We start from the raw sequence: 24,694 nt of genomic DNA, 5'->3' as shown, positions 1-24,694 counted from the left end.
AATGGACTTAAATTCACATAAATAACATTGGTTCATATATATTTTGTATATTATACAACTTTATATAATATATATTTCCCCCTATGATTTACATTCCTCTCTGGCTAAAATTATCTCTCATATCTATGGAAACAGAAAGCCTTGCATGAATGCAACGCTGCTCTTTTTGTGCTGTTAATCAAGGTCCAGATGCCAAAAGGAGAGGAGCGTGTTTCTCATGAGTTGTAAAAAATAATTTCCCAAGTTACACAAACAGAAAAGCAAAAAGGAGAATCTATTGCATCGTCTCTAGGGTATTACACAGCACTACAAGGAGTGGGTAGCTATTGAAAATCATTCACTGTATATATTTTACTGTATTGACTTGTGACACAAAGAAAGAAAGAGCACTGCAAACTATCTGATATGCATGGCAATGAACATTTCATTTCCAAGTGTTCTTGTCATGGTTTCTTTTTTTTTTTTTTTTGCAAAAAAAAAAAGTAAAAAAAAAAAAGAGAATATGCTCGACTCAAGATAAGAAACCCCATCATGAAGATAAGGAAAGATTTATGAACCTGCAGCAAGGTCACATAATCATGCAGTGACCCAGCCAAGCACGCTTGCACAGATGAGCTGAGCTTGTCAGTCTGGATCACAAATCAACACATGGCTGTTTCGAGCCTGTGACCGACATTATTCAACAAGATGGGTGGATATCTGGAAGTCAGGTAACATTCACTAATCTCCCTGACAGAAAAAAAGATAACCCTCTCCTCAGACTGGAGTTCCTCCTGTGTTGCCTTCGACCGCTGGATTATCCCTGCTGCCTGTAGCGCTCATGCAATCAATACCTCCATCAAACTATCGTGACTGACACATCATCACACAGTCGCCCCTAAATGAACACTGAAGGCTGAAAGGTGCACTGAGAGGCCATGACATGTCAGATAACCTCTATAAAAGTTTTACGTCGCTCAATCTTTGCTTTAATTCATCAATAAATAACCACGGTTACGCTTGTTTTTCAAGTTGAGCAACTCATAGCCTGCCAATACAAACATTAATGACATTCAACATTAAGTACATATCTGGTGAGGTGTTAAGAGTGAAAATGGCTACAAGGTGTCAAATCTAACAAGACTATGTGTCAAACATCTGCTTTTTTTAAAAACACAACCCCAAGTGTCGCTTTATCACAATCCCTCTCGGCTGCTTCCTGCTACACAATCTCTTCAATCTGCATAAACTATGATACATATTTGATTGTCTGAATCAGAGCCGCTACCTGAATATCAACCAAGTGAGAAACTGTCGCCCACACGAGGCCTTCAAATCCAAATAAAAAGCAAAAGAATGGATCCATCTTTAGCTGCGATTTGAAAAGTGATGGGTGTTGGAAGCAAATGTGCAGGTGAAGCCAGGATCTGATGCAAAACAAGATCTAGTGTACTTGAAAGAGTGACTTAAATTACCCAGTGAACCAGTGTGGGATCCTACAATGTTTCATGCATTTATCGAGGCCAACTCAAATGAAACATGACATGTTGGTTTGTGTGTGTGTGTATATGTGAATGTGTGTGTGTTAACAAATCACAGAGGAAAAACACAATCATGCCATGACATTGCGACAGACAGCAAGTTAAAGTGTTAACCCCCTCCTTCCCTGAATAGTTGACAACAGAGTGTTTTTTTAAAACAGCTATTATTTTACCATCATCCCATCATGATAAAAAAAAAAAACGCATAAACATCATAATCATATCCCTTTTCTAAACAAGATTAAGTTACTATATGCTATCGAAAAGAGCCACGGGGAGGGAAAGTCACTGGTTGTGCTCAAATCACAGTGAAAAAACTTTTAACTTTACAGCAGGGGCTTCTCTTTCATTACACCAGCTTTTATTGCGATACACTTTATTATGGTTAATATCCAGTAACCATAAATCCTTTCTAAATATGAGTAGGAAAATAAGGTGACGTAGGTTTTTCAGAGGAATGAACACAACCAGCAGTAGTGCCAGTCGTCACTTCCCCTCCCCGTCACATCCCTGCCACTCAGCTCCATCTACTTTAATACTCATAGAGGGGAAATAGTGTTAATCAAAAAGTGCATCATGAATATGTTGAGATTAATAATAAAAGTAAACCATCTTTTTTGTCATAAATAACACTTTTTTTCCTCTAATATTCAATAAACCTCTTATTATACAAGTCGAGTAGTCACATGATGCAAATCTACTCCCTGTGATCTTGTTAGTATCTGGGAGCAACGTTAACGCTTCCTGAAACCTGGAAGATGCGACCCGCCGATACAAACAGGACTGCTGCGTCAAGTCTAGGAGGAAGATCAAGGAGAGGACTGAAGCAAAGACCACTTACAGCTATAAGCTACAACACATGAACAGTGATGTGAAGCAACACAGAATGTCCACAGCTAGGTGTGTTAGCAAGATGGTAGCATCTAGCTCACACAACAAAGTCGAATCGAAAAAGACACATTCACGTTTAAAGGAGTACGTGTTTTGGGACATACACTCAGGGGTGTAGTGCTATTTGTTTAAGTAACGGAGTGCACCTATGACGCTGACATCGAGAATCTATCAACACACCTTCAGCCCAGTTCAGACCAACGATTTGCGACAAGACGAAACTGTTTTAGAACGTTGCAGAGACTGGCCATCTGAGCACGACTCGAACCGGCTGATGGTGTCACCTGCAACTCAGCTGGTCAAATTGCTGGTGGCTGCTTTTAGAATGTAAAGCCTGTCATCAACAGCCAATCAGCTTGTAGTGAAGTCCGCTGGTCAAGTCAACAAGACTTCAGGTGGTAAGTTCGCCTGCTGCGATGGCCGCTCTGTCCCCACCGAGCCCTCTGTTTCTGTCCTCATGGTGTGCCAGTGTCGCACACTGGCACACAGTAATTATATTATTGTGGCATATTTAACATGAATACAGTCCATCTGATGCTCATTTTGTTCATGTTTTTCACCGTTTTATCGCTAGTACAAATGCAACTGTAGCCAGTATGTCACTATCACTATCCTCATTCATATTTTAAGAAGCTACTGATTATATTCAGCCACATAATAAGCCTGAAAAGGTGGAAAACAGAACAGACATACAGAAAGTTGTTGCATAGAGATGATACACCATCTCATCTAGTTGCATTGGTGTGAACTGTCAGTTTTGTAGAACGTTGCAGAACAGCGCATTGCAAGTAGTTGCATGTTTCAACTCGTCTCATTGTGAATCTTTGGTCTGAACTGGGCTTCAAATGACTATATGACAACGCTGACCATTCTGTTTAGTTTTTATTGGCTCTCTTGCATATGTTTTAGTGATGGTTTGATCTGTAAGTTCTTAAAAAATGTTTCTGAATTTAAACCAGATTTGAAAACTGTAAATATTTTATTTCCTCACTTTGAGGAAAAAAGTGTTGTTCCTGTGTACTCCGGCAGCACTACACCCCTGCTTATGCTTTTTGGCTTCCTTGCTGAAAGTTAGATTAGAGGAATGATACCACTCTCATGCCTGTATGCTGATTATGAAGCTAGAGCCAGCAGGCGGTTGGCTTAGTTTAGTCAAGCTTAGAACACAGACTGAAAACAAGGTGACACAGCTAGCCTGGGCCAAAAAATCCACCTTGCAGCACATCAAAAGCGTACGAATGCACATATTAAACAAAACAGAAATATGAAAATCGACACTGCGGTTTGTACAGTAAGTTATGTGCTGGAACTGGAGTATGTCCAGTCTTTATGCTAAGCTAATCCGGCTGCTGACACACAAACAAGAGAGTGATACCCATCTTCTCATCTGCCTCCAAAAAACAGATAATATAAGTGTATTTCCCATGAAGTCAAACCTGTTATTTGGCTGCTAATTAGTTTGAAATTTGATTCAGTTTTTGTCATATTTGGTTCACTTTACATATCATCTGAATGAGACTGAAATATTGACATCTGAAATAAAGTTAAAATGTCTGCAGTCAGAGGATTTTTCACTGGATTCTTTCTGCTGCCTCTGCATTTTGCTTTTTTAATTGAGTGCAGGTGAGACGTTATGCAATCTCACTGTTCACATGTTGTAACTTCAGACTCTAAATGGCTGACGAGAACATTTCCTCCTTGGTCTTCTGCCTAAGGTCAATTCAGGAGGAAGATAAATCAAAAGGAAGACCTTAAATGGTCATAAAACCAGATGTCCAGCCCTGTCCTCAGTGACTCCAGGGCATCAGATGAATTTTAGGTCTACTGACGTTTGCAGTCGAGAGACCTTGTTCCCATTCACTGATGGATTTGCAAAGCATTGGATCGCTAACATGACTGACATTTCTCCAGACCGGTGTGCATATCTCCAAAACTTTCTAAATCCATAAGAAGTAACTGCTCCACTCTTAATGCGGAGGAGAGAGCAGAACTCAGTCACACTGTCAATGCCTTTCAGCTCCCAATCAACCTTTCAGTCACTGGGCCTGAATGGACTCTGCCAGGCCAATTTGGTGGGCCTTTCTCAGTGGCAGCTCTTCATCCCGGTCAAATACGGCGACTCTTGCCGGCACAGGCCCATCTGCTGCTGTTGCTGCTCTTGAAGATCTGAGGCCAGACCATCAACAAAGTCGGGGACGGGTAGCCCTGAGAGTATCATGACTGACTTGTTCCAGATCATGAAAGTGGGTACGACGGGCAGGAGGAAGGAGACTTCAAAGGTGTGAATGTGCTGGGAGTTCATGGCGTCATAGAAGGACAGTGAATTGTTGTCGTAGTCCAGCAGGACACCCAGCCGCCTCAGCTGCAGGCTCGCCTCCACCAGCATCTCCTTGCCATCGTGGCGCACCATAAAGTTGTTGTTGCAGCGTGAGAACACCCATGAGGACGAGTTCTTGCCGCTCCATTCGTTTTTCGGGGCTGATTTGTAAGCCACGCCGATGGCATACCTGCAGGGGAGGAACATTTTAGAATGCATTAGTGATCTGAAACAAGTGTCCTCCTTAATGACTTTACTTGCACAGTCAAGCTACCTCATGCTGAGGACACACAAGATAGGCGCAGGCCCTTTGGGTCTTTCCTGCATGAAGAGGTCTACTTCAGAGCCAATTAGTGAAAAGAATATAAATAGGATAAGAGTATACACTGTGTGTGGTGAGAGTGTGTCTGATGAGTGTGGGTTTGCATAACAGCCTAGATTTAAACTCCCTAAAGAAAGATATTTCGGTTTATTGAGCCTCCTTGCAGGCTTATATAATGCACTCTTCTGCATGTGTGTTTCTTACCATGTGGACGCTCCCAGCAGCACCTCCCAGTAGTGGCACCCGCTGTCAATGAAGACATTACCAGCTGCGCCATAGGAGCCCGTGCCGCTGAAGCGCTCCGGGGTGTGGCTCTTCTTCAGCGAGCTCTCGTCCTTCTCCATGGTCAGGCAGTCGTTGGACAGACGCAGCTTCTTGTGGGCCGTCTTTGGATCTAACTTGAAGGGTTGACCTGTGAAGAGACAGAATGTTGTGCTTTAAAGAGGCCTATTACTTTGTTTTGGCAGTTAATGCTGCTAATGATAATGATAATGATCACATAATTATCATTACCACTAACATCATTATCATCATTTTTTTTTGGGCAATATTGCACCTCTATCTAAAAGTGTCAAGCGCCTTACTTACATAAAAGCAAGGCTGATAAAATTCCCTCCATTTCCTTAAAGAAATATTCCCTGCTGGAAGGAAGGTCACAGAACTACACTGTCTATTAGGGGTGTGCTATATCATCTTGTTCAAGATAATGCTGTTATCATTTTTAATATATGAAAAATTCCTATCCTGATACTTGCGATATTTCGACTTGCTGACATATTGACGTCATATTGTTACCCACGGCAACAACAAGCACGGCTGAAAGCAAAATTATTAGTGACTCCGCGGTGAGGAGCAGCTTCAGTAGTGTGGAATAAACTATGGCGTCCTGAATGTTGTATGAACAGCCCTGGACTTCTCAGACTCTTTTAGCGAGTTACCCAGAGTTACCCTCCCTGCAGAGGGAACTCATTCAGCGGCTCCTCTGGCAGCAGCACAGCGTCTCTCCCTCTCCTCTCTCGCCATGTGCACAGAAGAGTCGGTGTCGTCAAGTGATTTTGTCATAAACCTTTGGTAATGTAAACCCACGTGATGCTCGCGGCTTGACAAAAAATTACATATATGTGAATGTGTGATAGCTGTGGTATCATAACAGCCTGTAACAGGTTACAGCGTGATGATTAGTGGAGAAATGGCAGAGCATAAAAGTCTAGGTGGAAAAGAAACACAACTCAATCATTTTGGATTTTGCTAAAAGAGAAGGAAATCACCTGTTGATCCCAGGGTACAGTTTTTGTATTTGGGAGCTGTTTAAATGTGTAATTTGTGGTAGATTTTATTTTGTTGAACTATTAATATTGTATACAGAATCTGAATCTCACTCTGAGTTACTTTTGTTTTACAAACTAAAGAAATTAAAGATAATTTTTGTTTATTTTTTTTTTGGACTAATTTGTCATATCATGAAGAATATTGTTATCACAAACATATCCTGAAATATTGTGACATTATTTTAGGGCCATATCGCCCAACCCTACTGTCTATGCAGTATAAAGACACAAATACTTTGAAATTGGTGCTACATGACCAAAGAAAATAGAGAGAAAGGGCTGTGGCGTTTGTTTTTGCTCATGAGGTAGAAAACCTACAACTACCAGAATGCACTGTGCTGCACTGAACCAATAAACGCTCCTGCTGGTGGGTGACGTAATGCAAGTGGATTCTGACTTGTCCAATATATGGCAGCTGGCTGGTAACAAACAATCTCGGATTACAGTTGGATGCTAAACTAAAATACGTTTCTGAGAACATCTGAGGTGAGAAATAGGCAACGCAGTAACAGTATCTTGGTTTATATTTTATCAGCTCTGTCTAGATTAACAGATTGATCTAAGTTTTTTCAGCCTCCCTTCTCACACTACAGAGCAGCTAAACAGTGCACTAAAATATGTTTCTGAAAACGTTTTAGGCAAGAAATAGACAATACAGTTATAATCTTGGTTTATATTTGATCAGTACTGCCTAGTTTTACAGTCTGGTCTAAGCTTGAGAGACAGAGAGATCTATCACTTCTACAATCTTTGTGTCCCCGGTAACGTTCATTTAGAAATGAGGAGGTATAATCTGCAGTTCATGGAACCGCCAAAGAGACTGCAAGGATCTGGCATTGGTGAGATGAAGGAAATTTTACCGCAGCTCATTTCCTCATACTACCCACATAGTTCCCCTTTAAGGTAATCACTGTCGATCACAAGTAGTTTCAGGTATTCTGATCATGTTATGAAATATTTGCTTTTATCCTTGTAAGCTGTGAGTTGCTTTTTCTGTTATCTTGTTAACAGAAATATTTGTTGGCTACAGAGCTTCTTTCTTTATTTATCAAAAATCAAATAAAAAAAGAAAAGAAAAGAAAAGATAACCCTGAAATCTAACGTTGAACAATTCCCAATTTTAATTTTCATTCTCAACATGTTTTGTATTCGTGATCACTCAATATTGTCAAGTGGGACAAAAAGCAAAAGATAACACGAGATCAGAAGGTGAAAGAGCCGAGAGTAAGAATAAAAATTAGAGCACGATTTTAACTCAGAGCAGCAGCAAAAGACGAAAATAAATAGAAAGTGGGGTGAGAAGCGCTCGCAGAGAACTCACAGAGAAAGACAGAAGAGGAGAATGTTTGAAATACAAGGGCGAGAGTCTAAACTTCAAAGCCTCGCGCAGCCTTTGGTGAAAACATTTCATAACAGTGGAGGAAGCCACCCGGCATTCTCCTCTGTGCCTGCCATCACACAGACTTGGAAATTAGCTGAAGGAAATAGCCTTCACTTCCACTGCAGTAGGTAGCAGTCGGGCTATTCAGTGGAAATGCTGCTATCCGGTTGCAACAATTCAATTTGCAATGACACCAGTAATTTGGGTGTAATGGGTGGAAAATTGAGAGGGTAAAAGTAGGTGAGTGGCAGAGAAAGGAGAGGAGTTAGGAAGCGAGGAGGAGATGAGAAGTTGAGGGGATAATATGTGGCTGAAGATTCGACGGAGGGTCCCCTCTCTACCTCTCTGTGTTGGTAATGTGTGTGTGTGTGTAGGCTTCATGGAGGTCAGCCACGTCCCTTCCAGACCTGACATTTAACTCTGACACCTCTCATCTCATCTCTCAGCCTCCCTGAGCCTCCCACGGCTTAATGAGCGACACAATGAGGACCCCGACTCCTCCTCCCCTCCCTCTATCTGTCCTTCCCTTCATCTCTCTTCCCCCATTCTCTCATTCTCATCCTCTCTATCCTCTCTCCTCTCTCACACACTCCCCTCCAATAATCCGCGTGGTGAGTGTGTGTTACCGCGTGTGGATATGAGACGACGAGGCCAATGTGCTGCTGGCAGCCAATTACATTAATGCGCTCTCTTCTTTGAACTGCTTATCGCTGCCAGCGCAGCCATTTCCAAACACTGGGGCTCTGTCATGCCTTTCCAGGGGATGACTCCTGAGAGCCCGGGCTGGGCCCGAGGTTGGGGAAGGGGAGACACACGTGATGGTAGAGGACAAGCAGACACACACACAGAGCATCAACTCCGGCCTACACACAAGCAGACGTACAGTAAGTGGCCGAGCGGAAATGTTTTGAACCAACGCCAGCAGGATTCTTGTAAATGGAGAAAGTCATGGATAATAAGCTTGGGTTTAAATGGTGAATTCTACGTACAGTAAATGTAGGGCTGGTACGATGCTCCAAATGAAACTGAATTTGGAGGTTTGCACAGGCAAAATGGCAGTTGTACCAATAACAGAACTCTAATGCCTGATTTTAATTGCCACAGTGTTGGCAGGTTGGCAAAGCAGACTGTTCCCAATTTCCACACAACCTTCAATGCTCCATTGATTATGTTTATATGTACAAAATGTTCCAGTTTTAGCCTTTATTCTGAAAAGACAATATTCCTTCTAACAGCTTGTACAAAAAATTTTTCCACACATATTGCTGTTTACATGCAGCCGGGAATACTCCGATAAACGTGCCCTATCATGTCGTTTATAACGTCAAAATATGGAAAAGTAGAATGGCTGGGGTCACGTGTCATTTTGCTTTTTTGCATCAAAACAGGATTTTTAAAAAGCTGGTGGACTCGTATGACTGCGCAGACACAGGCTCCCACTTTCAATCCTTAGATCACCTTCTTGAAAAAGTCAGCATCAAGATATCTGTGCTTATAAAACCTGGTGATATTCAGGTCTGTCATAATGTTTAAAAGTAGGTGTGTTTCTCCCTCTCTACCCCAGCCTTGCAAACTGTTGGCAAGTTGGTTTGTGTACAACATATCCATGACAACACACAGAGCTAATAATAATACCCATAAGCACTTTGATATTCCCGGCGACGTGTGGGCGGGGACATATGGTTCCCGTGAGGACACTGATAGCTCAGGGAAGGAGCAAACATACAGTATAAAAGCTTGCACAGCAGCCCTCTAAACTTCTTTCTTTTCATCCTCAGCCTCAATTGAAAATGACCTCTAAGAAAAGGGTTTCTGCCAGTGAGGTTTTGTCACAGCGATTTGACAGTGAAAATGACAGACAGGAGAAAGTGTCTGAGACAGAGGAGAATGTTGAGGAAGACCCTGATTATGAGGCATCCTCCTCTGATGAGAATGAGATCCTCAGTGCTGATCCTTCTGTTGTCTCTCAACCACCTGCAGACAAGTTACCTTTCAAATAAGTCATGGTCCTGCTCCGCGCTTGAACGCCAGGGGAGACTAATGTCGTCAAAATGGCTCCAGGCCTGACTGGATACGCTGTCAGCCATGTCCAAGATATAAAATCAGCATATGAGCTCGTCACAACACTATAAATTGGTAAATGAGCTTGCACTTGTATAGCACCTTTTGAGTCGCCACATTCACACACTGGTGGCCGTGGCTATCATACAAGGTGCAAAGAACAGGGTTAGCGATGCTCTGAGGATGATGATCTGTTTTACAAATAAGATCTTTCAAAGTATTTTTTGTCTGTTCTCAGACAAGCACAGAGAATACTGTCTGACTCTTCCCACATTCTCCACGCTGAGTACAAGCTTTTACCCTCCGGCAGACGATACAGGATGCCCAAATTTAAACTGAACTGTTTTAAATTTTAAATTTGTGTTTTTATGTTTTTACAGTGTATGCTTCATTTCTCCTGGACTAATATCGTAAGGCAGCAATACTTGTGCAGCTCCTGAGTCCAAGACCAATTTCACTATGGGGACATTTATCATGTCGTATCGTATCGCATCGTATCATATCGCATTATGCTTCATCTTACTGTAAATATTTGATGGGTGCTTTAGTGTAACTAAAATTATACAGTGCTTTAGTTACACTGTATAATTTTAGTGTAACTAAAATTATACAGTGCTTTGAGCAGATTAAAGTCCATTAAGTATGTTTATAATGTATAATAGTGCAGCTCCTGAGTCCAAGACAAATTTCACTACAGGGACAATGCAATTTATCGCATTGCATCGTATCGTATTGTATCGTATCATATCGCATTGCATCGCATCTTACTGTAAATGTTTGATGAGTGCTTGTAACTAAAATTATACAGTGCTCTGAGCAGATTAAAGTCCATTATAAGTATGTTTATAATATATTATAAACACAGGAGTCACAGAAAGTGTCACAAATATAATCATAATACACACAATAATGAAAGAAGTCATTCTGCATTACTTTTGATGCTTCTGTACTTTTACATAAGTCCAGTTGCAGGACTTAACTACACTCTACACTGATTACTTCCTCCACCACTGAATATCATTCATGTTGCAGAGTTGCCATGAAATGAAGAGACCTGGAGTCACAGCGAGTATAGAGGTATTTGCTGGCAGCACTCAGAGAACACGCCAAATTTGATTTCTTCTGGAGTGCTACAGTGCTGGCCTAAAGGCGCAAAGAACCAGTGTGTGGTGCAATATATCAGCAAGAAAACCAGTTCATAAGAAGAAAGTAGACGTATATGTCTAAGAAAGTTCTGAATCATTTTACAGCAGCTGCATGAAGACAACACAGAGATGACGCTGTTTGTTTCTAAAGAGTATCATCTTGTCTCTCACACACACACACACACACACACAGACACTCCTGTGCTGTCAGGTTGTATATTACAGAAAATAAAGACAGGACAAGATAATGGCACAGATACTGTATCCCACAGAGTGGGTTTCTTAGCTGTGTCTGTGATTAGTCCGCTCCCACTCTGTAATACAGCAGCAATTAGAGATGTTTTCAACTGTCTGCAGAGGTGATAAGTGCTCTCTGTTTGACTGCCTTGAAGCCGTGCATTGTTACGAACGGGGAAGTCTTTAATGGAAACTTGTAAAACACAAAAAAAGAAAAGAAAAAAAAAGAGCAGAGAAAGAAAGGGGGCTACTGTTGGGGGAGCACTTATAAAAAGCAATTTCATTCCAACTTCATTTTGCCGGGTCCTTGTTGGAATACTAGCAGTGGGATAGCATCTGGGTAATCGACTTTATTTCAATTCAGTCAATTTCACTCACGCTTCTCTTTTTTTTCCCCGGCTCACATTTTTGCTGAGGGATAGATTGAGCTGCCTCTGTAATGAGGGAGATGGAAAAAAAAGGATCCATTTTACTGCATAACTAAACAATTACTGCAGTAGAAACAGTAGCACAAGGGACGGAGAGAGCTCTCCGGAGCTTTGACACAACCTTATATCTTTTCACCAGTTTCTACATCTCTGTTGAACTTGCAAATCATTCCTTGTCATTAAAATGCATGGGGGTGTGCCACTCGGCTTCTAATTGACTGATCCACATGTAATGTGGTATGTAATCCAGCCGTGCTGACTACTGAAACTCAGATTTACACAGGCGGGATTAAAAATGCATCATTCATGTAACATGGCTGCAGCACAGCAGGCATATGAGGTGCACAGCAGAGATTCCTGGCATCACATTTTGTTGTCTCACCTCTTACAGGGCTTAATGTTTTTTTTGGCTCTTTGTACTCAACCTCCACAAAAAACAGAAATTGTCTTTGTGTAGTAAAGAGCAAAGATAAACAGCAGTCACTGATCCTCTCCAACCTCACCCTTTAATGAACTCGGCAGAGTCATCAGAGACCAGTGCTAGAAAAATTCAGCAAGGCTTCTGGGTCTGCTCAGAATCTGACTGTGATTAAGGAGCCGTTTTTGGAAGGAAGGTTTCTGTGATGGTTCGTTAGAGTAAAAGCGTGTGACTGTCAGTACTATCGGCTGTGTGTGTAAAACAGAATCATTCATTAAAACTCAGCTCCTGTCTTCATGATACACAGGCTCTCTGCTGCTGTGTGAATGCATATACTGTCACTGTACTGCAGACAAAGGGTGATCGCAAGCTTTATCGGTTGATATCAGGGTTTCACTAGTGAAGTTCTGTGCTCAAAACAGTCTGTCTTGAAGAACAAAATAAACAAATCAGAAAAAAAAAAATCCAAAACAAATAAAACACCCCCCAAAAATACAAAAAACCCAACCAACCAAACATACAAAAAAAACAACCTCCCAGCCAACTGGCATTTTAACACACTCCCAATCTCCCCCTCCACCTGCTGGCATTTCCACCTGCTCAGTGAATGAAGCACGGTGCTTTGAGCTAACGAACACATCACAAAACTCTTTGTTGTCGAGCCCCAGCAGCCACGTGACACAACACAGTGATATATTGCTGTTTAATGTCTTTTTCTCTTCTGTTCATTGTGCAAAGGTGACTTCATTTTTACATCAAAGACAGTCCACCCAAAGCTTAAGCATGTAGTGTTTTAAATCACGTGGAACAGTTTAATCAGACAGATTAAAGGATATTATCAACCAGTAGCGTATGCTAGTTACAATGGGCCCCAGTCAATGCTATTATGATGGGCCCTAAGGCACGCTAGTAACTCTTTATGCACCTCAACTAGGTACTGCATAATCTTATCGTCAAAGGATCAAACACAGACTTGACATTGGATAACACCAACATACATATCAGCCAGCAATCATCATGGCATATATGTACAGGACAAAAATACAGAAGAAAATAAGGAATTATTTGTTTAATTGAATAGTTTTTATTCCATATTTATAGTTTATGTAGAGTCAGTATATATTTATTTTACAAAAAAGAAAAAAAGAGAACCATGATGGAGATGGGTTTGCCCTTTAAAAGGCATATAAAGCAAATAGCACCATTTTTAGTTTAATGTGAATTTGTCTTTGCACACAGGCATATTTCTAAGGTGTCAATCTATATTACTCACAAGGGCCTGTTTTCTGCCAAACATGTAGTTGTAGGGCCCACTCTCTAAGGGCCCCAGTACAACTGCCCTGCCTGCACTGTCTATATTTACACGCCTGTTATTAACAAATCCCTAAAAAAGACCAAAGCCAACAATTTGTTTGACAGTCTCTCAATACTTCTCTTCTTTCCCACCTGTCTGTAGCACTAAGCCCCATACCCAGTGGTTCCTGTAGTAGTAAATCTATAAAAATGAGTCACACATACACATTTTTAAAACTGATCAGTCATTTTCTAAAACAGCCTGGTTCTGTAGTTTTCAGCAATGTTATTCAAACAGAAGTTAATAATGTATTCGTCAGGGACTATTTTCAGCTGTGGGCGACAATGGAAATGGTGTAGTAAGTACTGAGTTAAATTGGGAAGTCTTTGTTGTTTTAGTCTTTTCATTGGATTTGCTGACAAAAAGGAAAGACATAGAATATCACCAGCCTTATCCTCCCATGCACAGTGGTCACTGCAGTGGAAAGCCATGTGAAAGCCGTTTTCTTGTATATGCCAGTTGTTGCACCTCAGGCACCACTAGTGGATCTGACTGCGTCATCCCATACTCTGCCATCGACTGGCCAGCTGTTGTATGTGCAACACAAATTTCTTAAAGCCAAGATGGCCGACAGAATGCCAGATATGCTGAGCAGCTCAGGAATGCTGTCTACCATCTACAGTAGGAGACCCTTACAGGTAAGTAACATGTAGTAACGTCAATGAGGAGGAGTCAAGAGCAAGGTTCAACATTTTTCAACTGCAATTAACAGTGCTACCACCATAAAAAGCACAAAACAACAGCAACAGTGCTGACAGAGCTAACAGTATTTACCAGGGAAGAACCGAAAGGTGGATGCTAGTTTTCCATGACAACGCTGTTGCAATTTCAGCAGTAAATATAAGTGCGGTGCAAAGCAAGCATAACAAACTAGGGCTGCATGATGATGGCCAAAATGATAACCACAATTATTTTGATCAATATTGACATTATTTTTTTTTGCACTCGACAGAGCACTGCTTTCACTTCCAAGTTGTATGACATTACAGCTAAATAATAAGATCTGATCTTTACCCATAGTGCTATGAATAAAACTGTAATGAAAATATATGCTAACTCATTACAGAATGCAACCAAATGAAAACAGTATTTATTGTACACGTCTTAGCAAAATTAAATGCGATTGCATTGGTTATTTTAGTCTGTCTTTGAGAGCTAAACAGATCTGTACCCACCGCTGCTATTTTTTTTACAGTTGTCATATTACTGTGAGTTGACAGACGAGGACAATAGATTGCAGTGTTTTTTGAGTGGTTAACAAGTTGGCTGTGTTGCTTTGCGACGCGGACACAAGTCTCAAGCACTCTTTGCATATGATTTGTTCTCTCCTCAATCTGAAATACTTCAAAACAACAGATGATGATGATTGTTGAACGGATGTATTTGTTTTGCCCGTCTGCAGTCGCAACATTCAGCTGACTGGCTGTTGGTTTAGGAGGCACTTAATTTGAAAGGCACCTGACATCGATATCACAGTCGATAATATTCATTTAATTGTGGGGGGCCAAAATTGTGATTTTGATTAATATTCAATTAATTGTGAGGGCCTACAACAAACTACAGAGAAGCTTGCATTACCACACCAGAGGGAGCATGACTTCAGTCTCTGCTCAGAACACCATTAATCAACTATATCTTTACATAGAAAATAGCGGATTGCTGCTATATCAATGATCTGAATGTCGTATACAGAACCTTTAACAGCATAGCATATATAGATTATTTAATAGTCATCCTCATCAGTTTATTCACTGTTCTGTCACATTGATATTTCTTTAGTTGAAAACTCAAATGTGTGCAGTCTACCTGAGTGGACAAGTGAGAAATGCTTTGGAAAACGTGCCATAAAAAACATTAAGTTCAATTTTTTTTTATGCCTAAAGAGGAATAAAAACACTTAAGAAAGAAAGTCTTGACTGAAGTGGTCATAATTCTTGCATGTTAAGAAGAGCTGGAGAGATGACGTCCACTTTACTGCAGCTCTTACTGCTTGCTGATAGAGTTGTGGAGAGACGTTCCTCCATTATTAAGATGGTGATACCACAAAGGTGCTGCTCTATCTATCCATTTTTATGTTAATCTACTTTAAAGCAGGACCCTCCTACCCTCAACAAGCAAAGACTTCACAACCAGTTTGTCTTTGCTTCTTCTCTCCTGCATTTTTTGTACATATTTTGTCAGCATCTTTCGCCTTTGTCTGACAGTTCACAGCAGAGACAGACAGACAGACAGGAAATAAGTCGAGAGAGCAAAGTGAGTGACACGCAACAAAGATCTCCCGCCGGAATCAAACCGGAGACATTGTAATCACACAGTATGCATCATATACCTGTATCCCATGGGGACACCTCTATCCTCTCCTTCAACTCCCACCACTCCTCTCTCCTCTCATCTCCTCTTCCCTCGTCTCCTCTCCACCTCCTACTGTTTACTTTAGGGGCTTTGCGGTAGCTTGAGGCCTGTCATCAGAGATGCATGCTGGGTAAATAATATTGCAGGTCCTTTAACAGGAAGTAAAGAGGTACGTACACCCCTGGGGGCACCTTGACATGCGATATTTTCAGCCTGGATTTTAAATGCTTACTCAACACAGGGACAGACACATACACACACTCACTGTATGCACACACTCTGGGGTTTTTGCCGACTCCCTGCTTCGTACACACAATATGGACGCCAAGAATAGTTTACCAACAGAATGACGAACATTATAAAGTCAACAGTCCAGTGTTTGGCTGTCAGCACTGTAAGGCCAGTATGTATTCAGATTAGCTTTTGTTTTGACACAAACACTATGCTCACTCAAAATAGAGCCTGGTCTTCACTCTTCAAACTATAGCGCCGCTAAATAAAGACATATTTAAGCCTGGATTTATGTTGTTGCTACTCCTACTTCACACCATCCTGCAGCTTTGTATTACAAAATGACAAAAGTGGATGTTGATGTTTGGAGGCTTTACACTGTGGGACAGGTGCTACCCAGAGGCTTGGAGCTCAGCGCAGCTGGTCATTGTGGAAACACATAATTGTACCTCAGCCGAGCAGGATTTAACCAGAGTTGGCTCCTTTTCAGAAGCAGCATTCATATTTACAAAATCAGGTAAATTAATCATGGTTTCTTGTAAAATGACATTTAAACACCTTGGTGGAAATATCAGTGCACACGACAACACAAGTAAAAAACATCCACATCAACAACTTTCACAAAAACTTCTCAAAAAACAGTTGTTCTCGGCCGGGTACATGTGCTGAATTCATAGCTGAGGAAATCACATCTTGTAGTTGACTCCCACCTGTGCAGGCAATCAAACCAGACACTATGAACAGTCCAGCCTGCTCTCTCTGACTGGACCTGATGGTCACTGGGCTGCAGTGTGGAATACTAAACTAAGAGAAGAGACAGATACGGACACACCCTGCATGATAATACTGTAGACCACTGTAACAACCTATAAGCTGCTAATCCTACTCAGTATAAATACGAACCCTTTCCTCCGTCCTCAGTTAACAAACTGCTTTCCTCTACCACTGCAACTTTGTTTCCTGTTGGTATGAATTCATTAGCGAGACAGACAACCAATTAAAAAGCATAAACAGGGCGCAGTCTAATAAAAGCCGTCTAGATTAACGTGCGTTCTTGTTCTGTCAGCTGCCACTCTAATAAGTTGTGACCAAACGCGGATAGAACCTTAATTCAATTTCATGCTTATGAATGCCTAAAAATACTGTGCTTTAAACATAAATATAATGATTATTATGTTGTCAAGCAGAAGAAGCGGCTTTGACTTTTTAATGTTAAAATGACTGGATACATGCTTGGATTTGAATTAATTAGATAAGCTTCATTATTTTTGTTTTTCATGCAAAAACAAATCTAGGAATGCATCTATATTTAGTGTAAATACTAAAAAGGGGTAAAAAAAAATCTTAAGGAGAGAAAAATCTTTGTAAAACCAGAGGCTTATTAAAAGAAAACATATACTTTTATTCTGTATTTTAATAATAACACTGTGTTTGATTGTTGATTTAAGACTGAGAAACTGTGACTGGACTGACACACTGTTATTTTACTACGTGCATCACTCAGGCGTGGACTGTAGTAATGGGTAAAAAGCAGTGGATTGAGGGCACTCACGTCTGCAGACACTCATCCCTGCAAAGAGCTATTTGGTGTCTTCTATTCGTTCAACACTCTCCTTCTCTCACTCCCAATCTGTCACTTTTCATCCACTTTCATACTCTCTCCGTCTCTTTGTAGGTTCCTCGCTTCACTTTAGAGGACAGTGGTGTAGAAACCTGGTCACAGTTCGCTCTGAGGTAAATGCAGAAGTACGGTCGTAGCAATAAAAGGTCACACACACATGCGCACATACACACACACACACACACACACACACACACACTCTTTCTTCATAACTGCTATTTCCCTCATCATACTTAATTCATACGTGGTTCAAGAAGCTGTGGGTTACTTCACATATTAACTGTGAGAATCCAACAGCACAGTGATACCTCTGCAGTATATACTACGGCTTTAGTGCCACGGTTCGCTGTGAGCCACTCAGGGTTCGATGAGTGGTTTCATTGGAGTGACATTAGAGTGACCTAAAAAGCCCCTGAAAGCTTCAAGACTTCACAACATGGTTTTAAACGTTGTCTCCATCAAGACAACCGAACTGCACGAGGCAGGACTGCAGCAGAGGTGTGAAGCCATTAAAAGAGCACTCCATTGATTTAACATTGCACCCCTATAACACTGTTGTGCTCGAGATGGAGAGTGAAAAACAAAAAAAAGGGACCAATATTGTTGCAGCAGAACTAGGGATATAATGTTTTTACACATTCTTTTTCTTGTCAAAAACTGGCGCCTACATTATCCACGATGCAACTCAACCCCTGACAGTTAGTCAGATGTTTGGGTGTGTTATGCTATAAGCGGCTAATGTAACCTCAAGTGGTTCACCTCAAGCAGCAATAAGGGTCGGGCTATGGAGGTCTGGTAACCTCACTTCTTTCTAACTCCCTCCCCCTCCGATTTGATTAATTTTCAAACATGCTGATTTGTGGTTTTCAGCTCCAAATGAAGCTGACTCAAGTGATATCACTTGAGGCAATTTATCAGACGTTATGCAGCTCCCTCTGAAACCCCAAAAGGCCTTATACCACTTTTTTTTTACATATGCAGTTGTGCTCGCCACTTTCATTTTCTCATGAAATAAGCCTTTTTCACACATGCGCTGCAAACCTGAAATTGACCTTTCGATGGTCCGACAAGCTGTCGGAGTTAGCATCTTTTTTTTTTTTTTTAAAAAATGAAAGTGATTCCAGAGAGAAGCAGACAGAGGGGTCTACAGTCTGTGTTTGAAGGATATATCCAGGATGTCAAACTGACTCAGCAGCAACAACAGGTTCAAAAGACAAAGATAGTTAGAAGCTAAAGCCGAACTATAGGCTACAGATCACAGTGTAAAAGTGAACCCCCTCATCACTGCTGATCACCACACAAGACAATGAATATAAAGGGAAACTTCACTGATATTTAACCAGCTGTGTGGCATCGCAGTGTGTGCAGATGAACGATGTTTGGCTTCTGCCGTACACTTTTTAGGGCTTGATTTTTGTTTTGGAACAGGGAAGAAACGTATATGTTTTTCCAACATCTCCAGGTAACGAGTATCATTAATACCAGGCACAACATTTAGCTCTAAATCCACAAAACCGACCTGAAAACGAAGGAAATCTGAAATGATTGCATTAGAGTCAACGGAGCACAGCTGTGTTGTTGTCGGACCCTGGTCTGAGCTGGCCTGATGCTACATTATGATTGGCCAGTCTGCATCCATGGGTGGAACTTAGCAAAGGGTCAGTTATCTAGACATTACCCAGGGGAGCTGTGTGTGAGAACGCAAACGTCTGAACACCTGAACTGGACATTAAATGGACTTTACCCTGACAGGTCCCTGGCAAAATGTCTGTTTAATGGCCGATTGAGCCTGTGTGTGAATATAGGGGGTAACTGTTCGGAAAATTCACAGTAAAACGAGCAGCCATGTTGATGATGTTTCTATTATGAGGCTTGTGTGAAACTGGAAGAAAGCAAACACCTGATGGTGAAGACGAAGGTTCATTTACACAAAGACCGCAACAAAAATGTCTAACTGACTGGAACTTCTGTTGGTAAGGGCCGAAGCTGAAATCGTCAGACAAATTCAAGGAACGGCAAGAGACTCTATTGTTTATGGCCAAATTACAAACCAGCTACGTGAGCGCAGTGTATTCCCTCCTACTACCTGCATGCTCTGCCCAGGTGCTCCCTTTTGCCTAAACCAAATAGAGTATAGCCAGAAGTTGAGAAAGTTTCTGACACAGACAATCTCCTGGCGTGCGCTTCATGCATTTGGAGTTCATAAAGATGAACTCCAAACAATGTGTGCCCCTGATTCTCTGGACATTGTCCAAAGTCCATATGAGAAATCAGTGATGGACAGAATGTTGTTTGGACACAATCTGCTGAGCAGAACTTTTTTTAAACCAATGTTTAAATTCTCCTGGGCTACCTCGTCGGTCTATGCTGTAACATTTAATCAGCTCCACATAAGTTACTGCATTTGACCTTTCTCATACAATTGCACAAATAGCTTCGGGCAAAAGTTATTCCAGGTGTCTTCATAGCAATGCTGAGTAGCATCCTTAAGGGCAGATGCTGTAGCAGAAAAACATTGACTTGTTTCTCCTCTTCTTTTCCCTCTCTACCAAACAAACATAGACACATTTTACAAAGCCACAAATCTGCATACAAACTCTGAATTTGTGTTTACGTCTGAGTGGGATTACAGTAAGCATTACTGATCTGTCCTCACTGTGAGACCAAAAGTTGTGGCATCTTGAGATGAAAAGCTTTACCTCTGGGATGAATTGACAGATGGCCTAAAGATTGAAGAAAAGGCACCAGAAGAGGAGATCATATGCCATAGCCGGGGGTAATGGAGGACAACATGCCAGGAGAGGGGGTTAGAGAGGGACATAAAGGAGGGACATGGAGCATCTGAGGCCAGGACATTGCATAAGAGAACAGACTTTAACAATGCCTCTTGAAGTGCAGATGACAAAAACAAGCCTGAGTCAAGCCTTTATTTCTTTCCAACATGAGCAGTTCCCACTTTTAATGATCGTCTGGTTGTTAAGAGAGACGAGGACACAAGTGTTTTGATGCAAAACTTCTGGTGCTTTTCTTTAGCATTGTGCGCTCTGATTGTATCCTTTGATGTAGAGCTTTTTATTTTACCTGCAACATCTGTGATCACAGAGAAAACGTCTCAGATTTACACCATTAGATCAAATCGTGCAGCAAATTACATTATACAGTTAAAAGAATGTCAGTGCACCCCTGCGCTCGCCTTAAGGGTGCTGTATTGACACAGTCAGCTGCATTCAGATTTGCTGTATTTATGGGAGTATTTAGGAGTCACTCCTCTGAACAGACAGGGCTGTGATGCATGACTCTCCAGTATCTGCGTGTCTTGTCACTGCCTTCTTTGCTTTGCAAGCCTCTGCCTGAAATATATGATGAGCTTAGGCTAAAAGCCTCCAGAGCTTCTCATCTTAAAAAATGTGACAGCTAAACCCTCCAATCTAGCCACAGACAGAAAGAGAGACTTCAAGTGCGAGGAAAAGGACTTGTGGTTCTCGGCTCAGAAGCTTGCTACTCCAGCGCGTACATCAGCCGAGGCTAGAGAGAGACCTAATAAGCCTGTCAAAGAGAGATATTTGTGATCAGTTTTGTTGTGACCCATTTTTAATCCAAAAACAGTGCTCGGCTCTACTAGACCACATGAGCGCGGCACTTTAATCTGAATACCAATTCCTCTGAGAAGAAGAGGGAGGAGAGAGAGTGGGAGATAAGAGGACGATTGAGGGACAAAGACATATGAAGAGACTGACAGACGCATGCACAAGCACACATGTTGCAGGTGACATGATGAAAACCTCAAAACCTCAATCATGGATAAAATATTGAATGATTTTTTTTGTTATTTTGATGGCTTGTCTAAACCATTACAGCAGAGAGAAATGCTGGTTGCCAATCACAGGCTCAAAATCTCAACCAAGCTTGGCTGTGGGTGGACAAGCTTTCCCCCCCGATAGCAGCGGCTGCCAGAGAAGAAGATGACAGACAGTGGGAGTGGAAGAGGAGGGAATTATGTAGCGTTATATTACTCCAACACTGGATATTATATACTGTACTATACTGTGCTGGTTAACACAGAGGGTAATGGATAGAAGACATTTGTTTTCTAATTTCAGGTTGCTGTGTTTAAATAGATTCTGCTCTCGTCGAAATTACATTTTCATAATGCTGTTTCATTTCTACAAATTAGAGACTTACACTGCTGCCTAGATTATGTCAAAGGAACAGCTAACCCCAAAATCAAAATACATATTTTTCCTCTTACCTGTTGTGCTAGTTATGAGTCTAGATTGTTTTGTGTGAGTTGGAGATATCGGCTGTAGAGTCGTCTGCCTTCTCTCTAATATAATGGAACTATATGACACTTGGCTTGAGCCAAGAGCCAAAAAAAATACATATCTGGGACGCTTTCAGACTTAGAGTTCGCTTGCTTTGGTCCGAATCAGGGACTAATTTTGTTGCATAATTGCCAAGAGTTGGTTCGTATTCTCAAGTGGACCAGATAAAATGCCTTGTGCGAGAAAGCTGCTCTTGATTGGTCAGAATCTCCATGCCGGAAAAATCCAGGAAGTAAACAAAACACTGAAGAAGAGTACACTTGCAAGATAAATGTGACACTTTCTAATCTCACAATGGAGGGACAACTACGCAGGTTGATTTTAGCGCTGCTCATTGTGGACTATATTGCTGTCATTGTTCATTTTAGTCAAACCATACAGTTTGAAAACGAGGCGCGGCTCCAACTAGAAAACAATGTTTTGATGCATTGGATGTGCTGAATGTGCATATTAAGGCAGTACAGAAGGAGGTGCACATTAATAATCCTCCAGGACTGTAACATGCTCATGTTTAAGCCAAACAATGTGTCATGTGACTGCAGTTGGTTCAGATCCAGGTCGGAACACGTTCTCACCGCAAACGAACCGCACCATAGTTCGTTTGTAACCAGACTGAGACCACCTCTTCAAGAAGGACTCAGTCTGGTTGTTTTGGTGCACACCCGATTGCGACTGCTGTGTTCACACCTGCCCAAACGAACCACACTTTGGGGACAAATGGATTTGAGCTTGATTGAACCGAAACAAACAGGGCAGGTGTGAAAGCACCCTTCTCAGAAATCATGACCTGGTTACTCAAGATAATCCACACAGCTTGTTGTGAGCAGTTTCATGTAGGAACTCTTTTCTTTCTACCAAACCACATTGGCCAATCATATCACAGCGTAGAAGGAAGCATGCATCTACTGCTAGCTCACCTAGCACCACTGAGCTAGCTATAGTTACAGCTTAGCCGAAGACTACGCCATTAATGTTTCCATCATACATCAACTCACACCAAAACAATCTAGACTGATAAACAGCACAACAGGTACAAAGAAAGTATGTATTTTTGATTTGGGGGTGAACTGTCCCTTTAACAAGCAGTGTTTTTCTTTTGAGTGAGGTTAGTGCTACATTTTTGTTCTACAGGCATATCATAGAGTGAGAGTCAGGTTGGAAATTGGCAGTGCAGAGTGCAGGACCAGGGCTCACACCAGTATAACAAAAAAAAAAAACAAACAGTATTTTTCTGTCCTTAACCAACTCTTTTCAATTCCCTGAACATAGCCATAAAAAAAAGTTTAATAACACTTTAGTTGCTATGAGCAGATATTGTAAGCAAAACAAATTAAGTACTTTGTCAGTGAACTTTTTGTGTGACTTGCCAGAAATTTTAATTAACAACATTTCCTCATTACCTTGATAAAATGTTTAATCCTGGTGGCATTACACTCTCTTCAAACATGTTTGCTGTTGCAAATTAGCGCTATATAAAAATGACATTTCAAGGGTTGCTGTGATGTTTTGCCTGATATTCAGCCACTTTAATACTCCTGCTCATGGTCTCTATATTTTGTAGAAACTCAAGTATGAGTCTCGTTTTCTTTTTGTCTAATTACATATTGTATACTGAAGAGCTTCCTTTTTATTCATTTAATTGTACAGTCAGTCTGGATCTACACCCAAGAAGTTAAGAAGACATGGTACAAGATTTTTTGTCCACTGTTTGTCCACATGATTCTTTCCTCATATAACTAGGTTGTTTCATAGTCATCATTTTTCTCATTAGTCACCTATATTCTTTGTCTATGTGCTTTGAAAACACAAATGTAAGTGGTGCAGGAATGAGTCCTAAAACCCAGACATGAATCAGCATGTTTGCACTTCCGGTTCCCTCGTCTTGAACTCAATGTTTTATTTGTTTTTTGTTTTTTTTAATGGGTTTTTGATTAAATGCCTGGAGTAAGGCCTTGGTGGTTAACACTACCTTTTGTGACCTTGATTTTTATTGACTTTCCCAACAAACAGAAAGAGAAGACAGCAAAGGGGTGGTAATTACGAAAGTATATGTGTTTTTGTGAGTTCTAGATCTACAGGACAAACTAGGCAAAATAGAAAGAAATAATGAACCATTCATGTTGCCTCTGGAGTCCATCTAAAGATTCTTGAAAGGGTAGGTATTTCACGAATCCAGTATGACCTTCCACAGTTCCTCATTATAAACTCCAGAAAGGTTAGATGCTGCTCACAAGCTTCAGATATTGTCATGTTTTATTCTGCAACATAAAATACATCAGTATATAACCCACATATGAATTCTAAATCTTTTCCGTGTCTTGGTTGCTAACACATGGCTAAATGAGACTTATCATTACGCCAAACACGGCTTTACAACCTTGGTGTGGTGGTAACCTTGAAGTCATGAGACCTTGGTGTAGCTCGTTTATAGCCGAACGTTAGCTTTCGACTTCTGCCAATTGCATTTATGCTTGAAGAATCATAAAAGTGGTGTTCAGTTGTGAAGATTATCTTGCTGAACAGAAGTTTAAGTATCATAGATTTGTGTTTCCTGAAATGATCCAAACTAGTATGAAAATCTCATTGGCTGTTTGTCAAGGTAACCAAGACGATACTAAATTCTGGGTTGGCCTACAAAAAAACGTCATCATGGAAGCACTCCATTACATGTCTCCGTTATGAAGGAAGTTGAAATTGATAACTGTAAAGAATGGGAGAAAGACAGTAGCTATTGTCATTTCCTAAAGTAAAGATTATTCAGAACCT

General features: G+C 41.1%; 1 protein-coding gene across 4 annotated transcripts in view; it reads right to left on the bottom strand.

Annotated features, from left to right (window-relative positions):
* Positions 1-446: 446 nt before the first annotated feature.
* The window catches only part of mid2 (midline 2), a 219,630-nt gene continuing 195,382 nt past the window's right edge, over positions 447-24,694 (bottom strand). For all 4 annotated transcript variants that reach the window (XM_033622496.2, XM_033622488.2, XM_078169377.1 and 1 more), the window contains 2 exons: positions 5,255-5,462; positions 447-4,918 (listed from right to left, as the gene is read on the bottom strand). In XM_033622496.2, coding sequence (XP_033478387.1) covers positions 4,495-4,918; positions 5,255-5,462 — 632 coding nt within the window. In that variant the 3' untranslated portion in view covers positions 447-4,494. The remainder of the gene's footprint in view (positions 4,919-5,254; positions 5,463-24,694) is intronic.

This window comes from Epinephelus lanceolatus, chromosome 7 (assembly GCF_041903045.1).
Source record: "Epinephelus lanceolatus isolate andai-2023 chromosome 7, ASM4190304v1, whole genome shotgun sequence".
NCBI classification, from domain to species: Eukaryota; Metazoa; Chordata; class Actinopteri; order Perciformes; family Serranidae; genus Epinephelus; species Epinephelus lanceolatus.
The sequence above is the reverse complement of the archived record's forward strand: the minus strand, read 5'-3'. Positions and strand labels throughout refer to the sequence as shown.